Below are 16,296 nucleotides of genomic sequence, written 5' to 3'. Positions count from 1 at the left end.
AGAAGGTTTATGTCCGAAGAGAGGATGAAAGTCAGAAGAAGCAGGTGAAAATGATGGTTGCTGCGGTAAGGGAAAGCAGGCGAGCAGAGGAAGGACAGAAGAGAGTCACTCGGAATAGGGAGGGTGACAAGGGAAAGGTAGGAGAAAGGGTGTGTTATTATTGTGGTAAGAAGGGACATTTCAAAAAGGAGTGCAGAAGGAGGCTTAAGGACGAGGAGGAGTTCAAAATCGAATAGGGGAGTCAGGGGCTCTATTTTATGGGGACCGGGAAACATCAAAAAGAGCCCTTGATAAAATTGAAGGTAGGTCCCCAGAGCCAAGAAATAAATTTCTTGGTCGATACGGGAGCAGAGAGATCTACTATTCAATTCCTGCCTCAGGGCTGTAATTTATCGAAACAGACAGCCACAGTAATAGGAGCTAAGGGGGAACCATTTGAAGTACAAATTATTAAAGAGGTGATGGTAGAATCAGGAACTAAGATGGGAGTGGGTGATTTCCTATTAGTTCCTGAAGCGGACTACAATTTGTTAGGGAGAGACTTGATTGTTGAATTAGGAATTCAAATTGAAGTAGTAGAAAAAGAGTTAAAGATTAGACTCTGCCCCCTCCGTTTAGAAGACGAAGAGAAAATAAACCCTGAAGTATGGTATAATCCAGGAACCGTGGGCAAATTAAATATAACCCCATTTACAGTAAAAATCAGGAATCCCGAGGTCCCGGTAAGAATAAAACAGTATCCAATTTCACTAGAAGGGAGGAAAGGGTTAAAACCTGAAGTTGAAAGGCTGTTAAACAAAGGACTGCTAGAACCATGTATGTCGCCTTTCAATACCCCGATCCTCCCAGTAAAAAAGGCAGATGGATCCTACCGATTGGTGCATGACCTTAGGGAAATCAATAAGAGAACCGTAGCCCGGTTCCCAGTGGTGGCAAACCCCTATACTCTTTTAAGCAAACTAGGACCTGAGAACGAGTGGTATAGCGTCATAGATCTGAAAGATGCTTTTTGGGCTTGCCCTCTAGACGAGTCTAGTCGAGATTATTTTGCCTTCGAGTGGGAAGACCCTGATACAGGAAGGCGGCAGCAACTTCGGTGGACTGTGTTACCCCAAGGGTTTACGGAATCCCCCAATTTATTCGGGCAAGCCCTGGAACAAGTTTTACAAGATTATAAGACAGCCTCAGAAGTGAAACTAATTCAATATGTGGATGACTTGTTAATAGCAGGGAGCGAAGAAGACAAAGTCCGGGAGGAGAGTATCAAGTTATTAAATTACTTAGGATCCAAGGGGTTAAAAGTCTCCAAAGCGAAGTTACAATTTGTAGAAGAGGAAGTTAAATACCTGGGACATTATTTGAAAAAGGGAGAAAAGAGAATTGACCCAGACCGGGTGCAAGCAATTCTGTCTCTCCCTCTACCACAAAATAAACGACAAATTCGTCAAGTATTAGGACTTACAGGATATTGTAGACAGTGGATTGAAAACTATAGTGGGAAAGCAAGATTTTTATATCACAAACTCACCCAGGATGGTCATCTTAAGTGGACAGAAGAAGAAAGATCTAAATTTCAAGAATTAAAAGAGACCTTAGTCCACGCTCCAGTCTTGAGCCTCCCGGACCTAAATAGACCCTTCTTTCTATTTGTTAATACCACAGATGGGGTAACGTACGGGGTACTTACTCAGGATTGGGCAGGGGAAAAGAAACCTATTGCCTATCTATCTAAAATCCTAGACCCCGTGAGTAGGGGATGGCCTAGCTGTCTGCAAATAATTGCAGGGTGTGCAACACTAGTAGAAGAATCACGGAAAATCACTTTTAATGCTACTTTAAAAGTATTAACTCCACATAACATACGGAGTGTGATGCAACAGAAAGCAGATAAATGGATATCTGATGCCAGGCTCCTGAAATATGAAGGGATTTTATTAGAAACCCCTAATTTTACCTTAGAAACCACCACTCTGCAAAATCCAGCCTCCTTCCTTTTCGGAGAGCCCGAAACTGAATCACTAATGCACGACTGTGTAATCACTATAGAAGAACAAACTAAAATTAGACCTGACCTAGAAGAAGAAGAATTAGAAACTGGAGAGAAATTGTTTGTTGATGGATCATCCAGAGTAGTCGAGGGTCAAAGAAGATCAGGATATGCCATAGTGGGGGGGCCTGACCTAGAAGTAATCGAATCTGGAGCCCTAGACAAAACATGGTCAGCCCAGGCCTGCGTGATATACGCTATCCTAAGAGCCTTGGAACTATTAGAAGGAAAAGAGGGGACCATCTATACAGATTCTAAATATGGGTACGGGGTGGTACACATTTTTGGGAAATTATGGGAAGAAAGGGGCCTCGTGAACTCACAGGGAAGGGACTTAATACATCGAAAGCTAATAGTAGCCCTCCTGAGGGCTTTGAGAGGCCCTACAAGGATAGCGGTGGTCCATTTAAAAGGGCATCAAAGGGGAATGGATTACCGGAGTAGGGGTAACAATGCGGCAGATTATGAGGCAAAGAAAGCTGCAATTATTAAAACACTAACCTTAAGCGAAGGAGTTAGGAAAGACCTTGTAGATACCCCAAAAGACCCTGAGTCGACTACCCAGGATAAGCTGATATTTACAATAGAAGAACAGGAGAAGCTTACAAAATTAGGAATAAAAGAGAAATCGGGGAAATGGCTGTTAAAGGATGGGAGGGAAGTTCTACCTAAAGCCGTAGCTCAGCGGATGCTCAGTAAATTACACCAGAGGACGCATTGGGGCGCTCAAGGACTGGTGGATCACTTTGCCACCCATTACATGACGGTGGGCCTACATGACTTAGCGAAAGGAATTACTAGGAGTTGTCCAACCTGTCTACGGGTAAACAGAAAAAAACTAAGGAAACTGCCCCTGGGTGGGAGGCCAGTGGCAAAGAAGCCCTTTTCAAATCTGCAAGTAGACTTTACTGAGCTCCCCAAGGTAGGGAGACTGAAATATCTTTTGGTTATTGTGGATCATTTAACACATTATGTGGAAGCAATCCCCACTGCCAGGGAGACAGCTCGGACAGTAACAAAAGCCTTGCTGGAAGAAGTAATACCTAGATATGGGGTCCCAGAGACGATAGACTCTGATAAAGGCCCCCATTTTACTTCAAAAATAACACAGATGCTAGCAGAAGCTCTGGGCATAAAATGGGAACAACATACCCCCTGGCATCCACAGAGTTCGGGGAGGGTAGAAAGAATGAATGGAGAAATTAAGAAACAACTCACCAAATTAGTACTAGAAACTAAACTATCCTGGATAAAATGTCTGCCGTTGGCATTATTAAATGTTCGAACTCAGCCACGAGCTGATATAGGACTGTCCCCATTTGAAATGTTGTATGGGATGCCCTATTCCCTAGAAAAAGTTCAAACTAATCCTAACATTACTGATCAAAGTATTAATAAATATTTAACCACTTTAATGAAATATAAAAAACAGTTATGGGAAAAGGGGATGTGGGCCCAAAGACCACCCCTAGATCTTGTGTTACACCAGGTACAACCCGGCGACTGGGTCCTCATCCGAAGCTGGAAAGAAGATTCAATCACCCCAAAGTGGGACGGACCATACCTGGTTTTAATCACCACTGACTCCGCAGTCCGCACAGCAGAGAAGGGATGGACTCATGCTAGCAGAATAAAGGGGCCGGTGGATCCAACTCGATTCCATACAGCTTCCAGGGAAACGAGCTGGAAAATTGACGGGAAGCCGGGGGATTTAAAGTTAACAGTAAAAAGGACTTACAAATAATTTTCATGAACACTATCAACTCTAAGGACATTTGGGTTGGGGATAACTGGGGACTGCAAGTACAACTGGTGGGAGAAACAAAACCCCCAGGTGACTGTAAACGTCTAGAGGATTCAGCCCAGCAGCCCTTTTATCGGTTCATCCGACTTGAAAAAGAGCAGAAACCTTGGGAAGGGGAGGGCCATGCTGAACATCAAAGTATTAGAGTAAAGTGTAGCTGGTTAGATTGTCATTGTTACCCTTTTGCCTGTTTTTCCTGCAAAATCTGTAAAGGATTGTGGTGGGCTCACTGCAGAAAGGGGAGAGCTCCGAAAAGTATATGTCAACGCTGCTGGCTGGAGCAGCGCAGATTGACCTCTGAAGTACTAAATTACAAGGTTGCCACTCGGGAATTGATTAAAGGATCCCCTGAGTGGTGGGAGATTTTCGTAAAAGGAATAAACCCTGAATTCCACTGTTACCATTCCAATGAACCCCTAGGTCCATTCCTCACGGATATAGTCCAAGTCAAGTGTCGCAAATTAGTCAAAAGGCTCAGGTGCGACACCCCACAGTTGAATGCGAAAAACTGGAACTCCCGGAGGTCAAAGTGGGAGAGAGGGAACGATCCCACCCCTGAAGAATATCTCTGCTGTCGAGAAGATGGCTTACCCTGTAACTTGTAGCAACCAAGTTGACAGGCGAGACAGAGAGGTAGGTAGTGGGGTTGAGAGGCCCTCCCAAACCTTGAAAAAGAATATAAATCATCATGGGTATGAGAATGGTGACAACGGAATGAGGGAAAATGGGAATGTAAAACTGAGCATGATAAGTAACATCCTCTCCTGCAGTGCGTATCACTCAATCCTACGGGTTTTTATGTTTGTATGGCTTCCCCTCCAGAGTGCCACAGTTAATATACATGAACCCTTTAAATGGACCTTAAGCAGATGGGAGGATCACGATACCCGTCATATTTTACAGACAATAACGGGACCTGGAGCACCGAGCTTTAAGATTGGGATTTGTGATTTAACTCAAAGTTCAAAATGTGGGCAGCTGTTAAATTTAACAAGCTTCTATATGTGCCCTGCCTCGAACCCAGGGAAGCAATACTGTAATTACCCTAGACATTATTACTGCGCCTATTGGGGTTGTGAAACAATAGCATCAGCGTGGGCTCCGGGTGGAGGATTAGACAAATATTTAAAGGTAGGGCATGGACCAGCAGGGTGTAAACGACCACAAGAGTGGCCTTGGACTGGGAAAAACTTACTTGGAAACTGCACCTTTCTTTACCTAAATGTCACTCAACCAAGTGATTCTGGATGGTTAATAGGCAAAACATGGGGGGTTAGGCATTGGATAGAAGGACATGATCCAGGAAATCTGATACAAATAAAAAAGGAGGTAGCTCCACATGACCCTAGTCCTATAGGCCCAAATCCAGTAATAAGCAATGACTTAAAGGAGAGTAATAAAACCAGAGATAATGTTATAAAATCAAACAAAATTGATCAAGAACCTCAGATACTAGTGCAGAAGTATACAACCTTATGGAAAATTATGCAAGCTACTTTTGGAGTTTTGAATCATACTTATCCTAACTTAACCAAGGGGTGCTGGCTTTGCTATATGATAAATCCACCCTTTTATGAAGCTATTGGGATTACATCTGAGGCAAGAGAAATAAATGGTACAAATCCAAAGGAGTGTCTCTGGGGAAAGGGAAGAGATAGTGTTTCAGGCATTACACTGTCCCAGGTTAGTGGACAAGGAAGGTGTGTAGGGAAGGTTCCAGCAGATATGCAACACCTCTGCAACACGACAATAAGCATTAACAGAACAGACAAGCCTTCTGATTGGCTTATGCCAGCAGTCAATACTAAATGGGTATGTCAACAACTTGGAGTTACACCCTGCCTATCGGTAAAAGCCTTTAATAATTCAGATTTCTGCATTCAAGTTCTAATAATCCCCAGAATCGTATACCATCCAAAAGAATACGTACTAGAACATCAAATGACCCCTGAACACTACCTGGCTAAAAGGGAACCACTTACAGCACTAACGGTAGCAATTTTGCTCAGCATAGGAGGAGCGGGAGTAGGAACAGGGGTTGCTTCCTTGGTAAGTCAAAACCAGGGTATGAAAGCTCTGCGCACATCTGTAGATGAAGATCTGAGTAGAATAGATAAAGCCATAAGTGAACTAGTTAAATCAGTAAAATCCCTTTCTGAGGTAGTCCTCCAAAACCTAAGGGGATTAGATTTGTTATTCTTACAGCAAGGGGGGCTGTGTGTTGCTTTGCAGGAAGAATGCTGCACTTATGTAGATCACACGGGTATTGTAAAAGACACGATGGCTGAATTACGCAAACAAATAGAACAACGAAAAAGAGAAAGAGAATCCCAGCAGAGTTGGTATGAATCCTGGCTCACCTATTCTCCCTGGCTAACCACTCTATTATCCACCCTTGCAGGACCAGTAATTTTACTAATTCTAGTACTTACTTTTGGGCCATGTATTCTTAACAAGCTTATTACACTAGTGAAAAATAGATTAGAAGCTGCACATTTAATGATGGTAAAACCAAAATACGAGCCACTTAGCGAAGTAGAAACTGAAGATTATTTAGAATTAAGCAAAAGGGAATTAGAGCGTTTAGTGAACAAAAAGAGGTTTAAAATAAAAAGGGGGGATATTGTTAGGAAAATAAGGCCTTTTTGTTCATAATATAGAGTTTTCACATCTATAAAATAGAATCTTCACTTAGAGTTTTCACTTGTCTGAATGTTAGGAAAATAAGGCCTTTTTGTTCATAATATAGAGTTTTCACATCTATAAAATAGAATCTTCACTTAGAGTTTTCACTTGTCTGAATGTTAGGAAAATAAGGCCTTTTTGTTCATAATATAGAGTTTTCACATCTATAAAATAGAATCTTCACTTAGAGTTTTCACTTGTCTGAACATGTTCTCATTTTGCCAAGCATTCCAGAATATCTCTCAAGGACAACTTCGTTACACACTGCTTTAGGGAGTTAAAACTAATTTAGGGAGTGGAGGTTGTTAGGCACCTAAGCGAATATCTTCAAGGACAGTTCCGTAATCTTGTGGAATGCGAGTAAACGTGCCTAGAGATAACATTTCTTGTTTTGAGAGAATTCCCAGATCACAGGAACAACCCTGAGGAAGACTACTGGCCTTCATCCCACGACCACCAAAAGGCAGAAAACGACCACCTAGCAACAGAGTGCACCTGCGCAGAAAAGACACCAGAACGTCACACTTCCGGAGGAGAAGACCCAATAAGTTGGGGGGGAATGGGGCACGAAAGTGCGGTAGTTAGAATAACTGCTGCCCAGCGCGCTGATTTGCTTTCGTTTCCTACCATTAATAAATCTTTTTAATTGGATTAAAAAGTCTACTGTAATTGTTCATAACAGGTACATCCAATGGGGGGCGGACAGGTGGAGGGTCCCAGGTCATCTGCCTATCGCCCGGCTTCCCGGGTGGAAGATTCCAGGTGGGGGGAAGGGATACCGAGTGACAGACAGGCATCTGGGGGTAAACACAGTGACTTGGCAATTTCTCGGGGACAACAAACCGCGGGGAGAGATGGGAAGACCCGGGGGGGGTCGTCACAGAGCGGGGGGGTACATGGAACGAACTTATACATAATACAAATGTGATAAAACATATAAAAGCACAACTCTACAATTACCAAACAAAATAAGAGCAGGATAATGAGAATTAAAACAAATCTTAAAAACACCTTCCCCTCACCCATCTCTCTTTCCTGGGCCTTACTTCCTCCCCCCAGCGGCACAGGGAGACAGGAGATGTGGGTTATGGCCAGTTCATCACATATTGTTCCTGCCACTGCTCAGGGACAGGAGTCATAGAATCATAGAATATGTTGTGTTGCAAGGGACCAATCCGGATCATTGAGTCCAACTCCTGGCCCTGTGCACGATACTCCAAAAATCCCATCATGTGCCTGAAAATGTTGTCCAAATACTTCTTGAACTCAGTCAGGCTTGGTGTTTTGACCACTTCCCTGAGGAGCCTGTTCCAGTGCTCATCCACCCTCAGCGTAAAAAACCTTTCCCTTATATCCAACTGTCCTGGTTTGACTAGGACAGAGTGAATTATTTTTTCAGTAGCCGTGAGACGGTGTAGCTTGGAGCCACACGAGTGTGTATAGGTTGTTATTCTATAACACCTCATATAATCGCTGGGGGATGGAAGTAAGGGAGACTTGCTTCTGGGAGAGGGGGCCATTCCCTTCCAGTGGGAGAAAGCATGGTGGGAGAAATAGTTTCGTATTATTTTATGTGTAAATTGTTCCTTTGTCTTATATGTTTTTAAATTAATATTGTTGCTGTTGCTGTTCATTTTTCTTATCTCATTGCTGCTTGCAGTAAATTGTTCTTATCTCAACCTGTGATTTTTGCCATTTGTGCCTCTAACTCTCCTCTGCAGCCCCCTGTCACGATCCGCTTATAGCGGGGTGTCGTGATGGTTCGTTAGCCGATCCCAAAGTGCAAAAGACAAACAGCAGGGGACTATCAGTTTAATCACAACAGATGCACCTTTATTAAGGGCCAAAAACAATAAATGCGATAGTGGGGGTCAGAAAAGAAATAAAAAGGATAGAGAGAGAGAGAGAGAGGGGGGATGGGAATAGCTACCAACACAGGCGAGGTCCTCAGTGGTCCGGACGATGGGGATCCGTCTTGTTGTGTTGGGGAGAGTCTCCGAAATCCTACCCAACCCAGGGGTCCAGTTATAGTCCACAGAAGGAAAAGGGGGGAACATGCAGAACAATGAGAGTCTATTGAAATTGCTATGGGGGGAACAGGTGTATCTACAGAAAATCATCCAGGCTGAACAAACACAATAATGAATAAGTCCATTGAAGTTACTGGAGAAGAACAGGTCATGTCATTTCCCCCCACCCCACTCTCTGTGGTAGGGGTCTCAGTCTCAGTCCTTGGGGAGAGGGTTCTTGATCTCCGTCTATCACGGTGGTAACGAGGCAGATGAGGGGTCTTTAGTGAGGGACCACCAGAGTCACCCCAACAGTTCATTCAGCTTAAAGGTGGAGAGTGAAGCAGGAATTGCAGTAGGCCGCCCTGTGCTGGGTCCACGTTGGGTCTTCGCCAAGTCCTTGCCAACTTCTTGCCAAGTTCTTGCCGGGCCTCATTCGGAACGGAACGTAACGGTACAGCGGCTGCACCTGCACTGTTGCCTTCTCCAAGCCGGAACTGCAGTGGGGGAAGGGAGTTCCTTCTCGTGGCAATCGGCAGGCAAATGAGTGAGGGTCTTCAGACGGCCTCTTACACCACCCCGTGACTGACGATTGCCCTCAAGAGATCTTCTGTAGTGTCGTTGTGAAGTCTTCAGGACTCGTCTAGTGTTGGCAGCATATCCCAGAGAAGGGAAAGAAAAGAAAAAGAAGGGGAAAAGAGAATAGGGGAAATAGTAAAACAATAACAATAATTAGTATAAATTGAATCAATATTAATTGGAAAAATTTTAATTGGAACAATTTTCTAATCAATAAACAATGAGTTGATTAAATAATATTAAAACAATTCTTTAAACTAATAAAACAATCTTTAAGAATTCAAATCAGGTTTTCTAAGTGACTAAAACAAACAATCTTCCAATCTTATAATTGCTTTGTGTCTATAGTCCTGGGGATGTCTATAGTATAAAGCACATCGGCCAAGTGGTGTGCATTAATTATAGCTGTCAATTTTGTTAATCGTTTTATCATTCTCCAATTCATAATAAGCAAAATTGCTGATAAAGCAAAGCCAATCAAAACTAGAATCAAAAGGACAACAATGGGATGACACAATTTGTTCAGGATACCTGTAGCAGTAGGTGACCACCCAAAAAGTGTATCCCACCACCTATGTTCTGCATCACTTTTTACTCTTTCTATAACCCGATGTATTTCTTGTACATCATGATGAATAGTTACCAGTGTTTTTGGTCCGTTCTCCTTGATTTTTCCTAAGATTTTAAATAAGTCCTGGTGAAGCAACAATTGCCTTACCGGAGTAAGATTCATTCCAATGGGGGTAGGCAATAGCTTATGGATCAGCGTGTAATTAGATTCTAAAAGTTGATATGAAGTAACTGGAGCTTCAAAAGAAAAATCACATCCTGTAATTTTAGTGAAATTGTAAGCACAAAAATTTGAATGACTTTTAGTATCTACTACTGTGTCTTCTACATACACTGTGTTACAAGCAGTTCTAAAGCATGCACATCCATTGCCTATATATACAAGGAATGTTTTAGGAGTTTCATTAGGATGAATTTCAAAGTGACAGATATTTTGTTCAGTGTCCAGGCAAATATCCTGAGCTATAATTGCATTGCCTTCACAGATGAACCCTTGTTGTTCTCGGACAATACAAGATTCTAAGTTAACAGTTTGCCATTTATCATCAATTTGTCGGGCCCATTCTCTATGCTCGGAAGAATAGAGAGTGGCTCCATCATGATTCACTCCTAATGCAATAATGGGGAATATTGAATGCACGGATGCATTGCGTATGGTTAACACAAAAGCTGTGGCTAAGTTTGCAGTGGGGTCATAAGTAAAGTTCACCAAATTCCACCAGGATTGGAAATCTTTTTCAAAGTCAGTGGCACTGTCCCAAACTATCTTCCGAATTTCCATAGGAAACGTGCCTTCTTCACCTTCTCTTATAATTGAAGCAGCAACTGACTGCATCCATAATTGTGCCTGGATGCAGCTAAGGGCTAAGGAAACGTTGCTTTGTGTAGCATTGAGTGCATCAATTATCAATTTGTGGTCATTCATATTTACCTTTTCCCAATTTGGTAATATGTTTGTTAGCAACCACTGATGTGTTCCCAAGGCTGATAAGGATGATTGCAATGGTTGTTGTAATTGGGTCAAATCTTTAGTTGTAGCAGCCAATTTATTCAATAATACTTCTGAATTAATACTAGTTAGAATTTCCAATCCTGTTCCCACAATACCAGTTATGTCTCTTGGCATCCGTGATTTAGAAGGGTTCCACTGTCGTAACAAGGTCGTCCAACCCTGGAAAGAAGTTTACAAGAAAGGTGAACAAGCTGGCTGAATTTCAGAGACATTGCTTTGCATTAGCAATTTAACTTGTTTAAGAGACCATGCCGGATTGAAAAATATTTGTTGTTGGCCATTTTTCCTGATTATATATGATTCAACTTTAGAAATTTTTGGGGTAAGCATAACTGGTGGTTGGGTGGTAGGTATCACAACATTAACATCAAGTTCTCCCCAGTATTTAAATCAATACTTTAAACTTAAAAGAAAGCGCTTCAGTATTTTTGGACCAAAGACAAGCTACTTCTGCAGTTTGTGTTAATGTGAAATTGTGTCAACAATCCTGTACGCTTCGGTGCATACAAACCTTTTTGTGCTTAAAGAGATCTTTTCACTTTTTCTGCATACTACCACAATTATTTCAGACCGCAACCACTCAGCTGGTTTCTCTCCATGGGGTTGTGGTAGGATGCAGGACAGTATTACCAGTTTTATCATGAATTAGGTGGTCTTCATGTCCCTCGGAGTTCTTCTGTAAAAGTAAACACAACAGAATCCTGCCAGCAAGAGGCAGAAGAGGTTAGAATGATGGAATTATCCTGCATGTATTTATCCAATGCTCTTTCCCTGGAGCACCAGAGGCTTTCCATGCACATTTATTCAGAGGGGGTTTTAGCACAAGTGGTACCAGCCCTGTAGTAAGGGACGTCCACCAGAACAGGTTGGCCAGGGTAATGTGCTGGATTATCAGGATCATTTGATGCACAGCATAGGAGTCAGTGTAGAGGCAGACAAGAGAGGCGTTCTGTGCTTCTTGTTGGAAAACACTCCAGACAGCTCTCAGCTCCTTGACCTGAGAACTGCTTTCTCCCTCATTAATTAGTTCACCAGAGGAAATGTGGGGGGCTGCTGCCCTGTATGTCCACACCTTCCCTTCTCGTTTAGCAGACGCATCAGTGAACCAAGAGTTTGCTGATTGTTCAGGGCAGAAAGGAGGGGCCACTTTGCTTACAGAGGCAGGTATGTCCTGGCTGCTATCCAAGCTCTCAGTTTCTTGTATTGCCAAATTTTTCACAGCTCCTTCTGTTATTGTAAAGATGTTACAGTAATGTTCAATCTGATCATACCACTTTCTTACCGAGGCCCTCTGGGCCACCCCGTCAGGAGGGGGGGTCCCAGTAGTAACTGTCTTAGTATCATTGAAAGGGCTTCCCAATACAATTGGTAGTTGTAGTGCAAGTCTTTCCACTTCAATGAGAGCCAGGCTGACCACAAACAATCCCTTTTCCCAGGTAGTGCACCTTTTCTCAGCATCTCTGAAACCACGGGAATAAAAACCAACAGGCCTTGTTGGACCCTCGGGTCCCCACTGCCAAATGTGTACTGACAATCCTGAGACAGCAAATCCCCATTCTACCTGAAAGGGGTCTGCAGGATGAACGAGACCCAGAGCTTGATGAGCTGTTACTTCAAAAATCAGCAATTGCAATGCTTCTTCCTGAGAAGAAGTCCAATCCCATTTTACTCCTTTCCTCAGCAAGTCATAAAGGGGAACCAATGAGTTCATCTGGTTACTAGGAAATCTCTCTGGTCTTTCTACAGGAGATACAGCTGGTGTAGTTTTCTGTAAGGCTATGGCAGTAGGTTTGAGTGTTTCTGGAAGCCCACAAATTAAAGGGGTCATTATTTCAGGCTTCACAGGTAATTTCATCGGGGATTCAAAGCCAGGAATTAATTTCTTTCTGTGAATCATTTGCAGACAAGTGGCTTTGGACACACTTTCTAGGAGTTGGTCAGGGGTGCTAATTATAGCTATAGGATCTTCCCTTTCCAAGGGGCTTGTTCCCCCAGCCCAAAAAGCCACACGTTGTGTCAGGGACCACGAGTCACATTTGTCTCCTGTTGTTAAGAAGACACCGTGTCCCCAGTACCCAATGGCTTCTTGTTCAGTTAATTTAATTTGATCGCCACCGGTGAGGGACACCCAGAAAACATATTCTGTTTCTGATTCGTGTGGGAGGCGTCCGTATTTTCTTTTAAGCTCAGCTAACTCGGTGGCAGTGTATGGTATGTGTTTGGTTGTGATGTGGGGTTCAAGATCATCATCACTGAGATAGTTATATTCTGTTTTAATTAAGGGTCTTAAATGAGAGCAGCAATGTTCCCCACAATTATTTACTGCCTCAAGTTCTTTGTGAGGATAAACTTGGTTAATGTGAGGAGTTTTCTTCTCCTCTGTTTCTTTTAGTTTGTTGGTGAGCCTTGCATTTTTAATCTGTTCCTCTTTAAGGGCAGCTTGTAAAAAATTACTTTTATTCTTTTCTTCATCTAATTGTTTTTGCAAAATTTCAACTAGGTTTTGAAGGGAGTCTATTATTGCATTTTCCTCACTTCTTCTCTCGAAGCGAGTTTCTACAGCTGCCGTAAGACAAGCTCCCAAAACTGAGCATAAGATGGTTTTATTTCTGCCCAGTTTAAATTTTGTATCATGTTGTAAAGAACATATTCTATCAACCACATTATCCAAATTAAACCAGTTACTTTGTGCCCATTCTTCTCCTCTCGGAGAAGGTTTGGCATTGTATTTAGCTAGTAGAGCATAAAATTCATCTTTAGCTTTAGCATTAAGATTATTACTCATTTTGTGAAGGGACCAAAACCGCGGCAGGGAGGTACAAACTTAAGTTACGGAAAGCACACAGTCTTCGCTGTGTCGCCCTTCACTTCCCTGGGTGGGTGAAGAGACAAAACCTGCCTAGGAGGCTCTGCTTAGTTTCCTCAAGTTGTCCCTTCCTTCCCAGACAGTGCAAACATACACATAAAACAACACAGTGTCCTGCCTTTTGCACTAAGAGATCTTTTGCAATTTCTGAAGACAGTGTGGGTGCTTTTTTCGCCTAGGCAATGTGCAGTCTGCGGGAAATTCGAATCTCCCCCCTTGCTTTCTAGACCATGCTCAGTTTTTTGGACTGGCAGGCTAGGTGCGGCTGGAGAGAAACGTCCTTCCCCTGTTACAGACTACACAGAACCTGCACCCTTCTGCCTAGACAGAAATCCTGTCCGTGACGCCAATTTAATGTCACGATCCGCTTATAGCGGGGTGTCGTGATGGTTCGTTAGCCGATCCCAAAGTGCAAAAGACAAACAGCAGGGGACTATCAGTTTAATCACAACAGATGCACCTTTATTAAGGGCCAAAAACAATAAATGCGATAGTGGGGGTCAGAAAAGAAATAAAAAGGATAGAGAGAGAGAGAGAGAGGGGGGATGGGAATAGCTACCAACACAGGCGAGGTCCTCAGTGGTCCGGACGATGGGGATCCGTCTTGTTGTGTTGGGGAGAGTCTCCGAAATCCTACCCAACCCAGGGGTCCAGTTATAGTCCACAGAAGGAAAAGGGGGGAACATGCAGAACAATGAGAGTCTATTGAAATTGCTATGGGGGGAACAGGTGTATCTACAGAAAATCATCCAGGCTGAACAAACACAATAATGAATAAGTCCATTGAAGTTACTGGAGAAGAACAGGTCATGTCATTTCCCCCCACCCCACTCTCTGTGGTAGGGGTCTCAGTCTCAGTCCTTGGGGAGAGGGTTCTTGATCTCCGTCTATCACGGTGGTAACGAGGCAGATGAGGGGTCTTTAGTGAGGGACCACCAGAGTCACCCCAACAGTTCATTCAGCTTAAAGGTGGAGAGTGAAGCAGGAATTGCAGTAGGCCGCCCTGTGCTGGGTCCACGTTGGGTCTTCGCCAAGTCCTTGCCAACTTCTTGCCAAGTTCTTGCCGGGCCTCATTCGGAACGGAACGTAACGGTACAGCGGCTGCACCTGCACTGTTGCCTTCTCCAAGCCGGAACTGCAGTGGGGGAAGGGAGTTCCTTCTCGTGGCAATCGGCAGGCAAATGAGTGAGGGTCTTCAGACGGCCTCTTACACCCCCCATGAGTGGACAAGGAGGGGGTGGGAAGTGAGTGAGTGGCATGTGGTTTTGGAGTCTTGGGGGGGGGGGGGGTACAGAACCATGACACCAACATAAACCTCCCCTGACACAATTTCATGCCATTTCCTCAAGTCCTGTTAGTGGCCACGAGAATGAAGTGATCAGTACCTGCCCCTCTGCTTCCCCTCATAAGGAAGTTGAAGACTGTAATGAGGTCTACCCTCAGTCACCTCTTCTCCAGGCTGAAGAAACCAAGTGCCCTCAGCCACTCTTCATAAAGCTTCCCCTCCAGACCCTTCACCATCCCTGTGACCCTCCTTTGGATGCTCTCCAATAGATTAATGTCTTTTATATTGCCATGCCTAGAACTGCACACAGCACTCAAGATGAGGACACACCAGTGCAGAGTAGAGCCAGACAATCACCTCCTTTGACAGGATGGTGAAACTGTGCTTGATGCACCCAAGGACACAGTTGGCCCTCCTGGCTGCTGGGACAATGCTGATTCATATTCAACTTGCCATTAACCGGGACCCCCAGGTCCCTTTCTCCGGTGCTGCTTTTCAGCCTCTTGCTGCTCAGTCTGTACACACATACAGGGTTGCCCCATCCCAAGTGCAGAATCCAGAACTTGCCCTTGTTAAATTTCATATGGCTGGCGATTTGTTGAGGTCTCTGTGCAGGGCCTCTCTGCCCTCAAGGGAGTTGACAGTAAACTTGCTTAGTATTCCTTTGAGTCCCGCATCCAAGTTGTTAATGAAGATGTCCTTCCCCTGCTCCAGTATGGGGTCCCACCTTCCAGAGACAGTTCTCCACAGATTTCTTCATCCTGAGTCTTTCCCATGGGCTACAGTTCTTCATTAACTGTTCCAGCATTAGTCCTTTCCACAGGGAGCAATACTTCAAGAACAGCCTGCTCCAACATGGCTCCCCCACAGGGTTGCAAGTCCTACCAAGAAACTTGCTCTAGCCTGGGCTACTGTCTCCATGAGTTCATGGGTCCCTGCCAGGAGCCTGCTCCAGCAAGAGCTTCCCATGGGGTCACAGCCTTCTTTTGAGCATCCACCTGCTCTGGTGTCGGGCTTCTCCACATCTAGGCAATAACTTTTTTTCCCTTCTTAAATATGTTATAGCAGAGGTGTTACTACCATTGCTGATTGGCTCAACCTTGGCCAGCTGTTGATCTGTCTTGCCAAGCAAACCCAATACGCAACTCCAGAGTGCTAGACCATTGTGTCCCACAGACAATCTCTAATGTGATACTACAGCATTAATTTTTGTCTTCATATCATCTGGTTGTTCTCACTTAAGTCAGTTGGTAGTCAGCAGCCATCTTAGGCAAGAAAGAACCTTTTGGTATATCAGAGTCATGCCTGTTCTCCCTGAATAACTGCCACTCTTCCTGTTCATACAGACAGATGTTGCAAGCTGCCTTAATGCAGGACCAACCATTTTGGAATGGTTTTCCTTTTATATAGACCAGAAATATATGAATGTGCCTGTACCA

The 16,296-nt window shown here is 43.8% G+C and overlaps 1 protein-coding gene across 1 annotated transcript; it reads right to left on the bottom strand.

The window, feature by feature from the left end:
* Positions 1-11,362: 11,362 nt before the first annotated feature.
* Positions 11,363-15,633, bottom strand: LOC140682108 (uncharacterized). The gene is made up of 3 exons (XM_072923030.1): positions 15,585-15,633; positions 12,268-13,133; positions 11,363-11,407 (listed from the first exon to the last, which is right to left on the bottom strand). Exons 1-3 carry the CDS (start codon positions 15,631-15,633, stop codon positions 11,363-11,365), a joined length of 960 nt encoding a protein of 319 aa, XP_072779131.1.
* Between the last annotated feature and the right edge of the window lie 663 nt (positions 15,634-16,296).

This window comes from Taeniopygia guttata, chromosome W, assembly GCF_048771995.1.
Source record: "Taeniopygia guttata chromosome W, bTaeGut7.mat, whole genome shotgun sequence".
Taxonomy (NCBI): Eukaryota; Metazoa; Chordata; class Aves; order Passeriformes; family Estrildidae; genus Taeniopygia; species Taeniopygia guttata.
The sequence above is the reverse complement of the archived record's forward strand: the minus strand, read 5'-3'. Positions and strand labels throughout refer to the sequence as shown.

What these genes read in the sequence shown, in the direction of transcription:
- LOC140682108 (XM_072923030.1), bottom strand. Translation starts at nt 15,633, where the DNA reads ATGGGAAAGACTCAGGATGAAGAAATCTGTGGAGAACTGTCTCTGGAA. An exon ending in TGGAGAACTGTCTCTGGAAG is followed by an intron (nt 13,134 to 15,584) that starts GTGGGACCCCAT and finishes CTGCCCTTAAAG; the next exon opens with AGGAACAGATTAAAAATGCA. An exon ending in ATCCTGCAGACCCCTTTCAG is followed by an intron (nt 11,408 to 12,267) that starts GTAGAATGGGGA and finishes TCTTGCTGGCAG; the next exon opens with GATTCTGTTGTGTTTACTTT.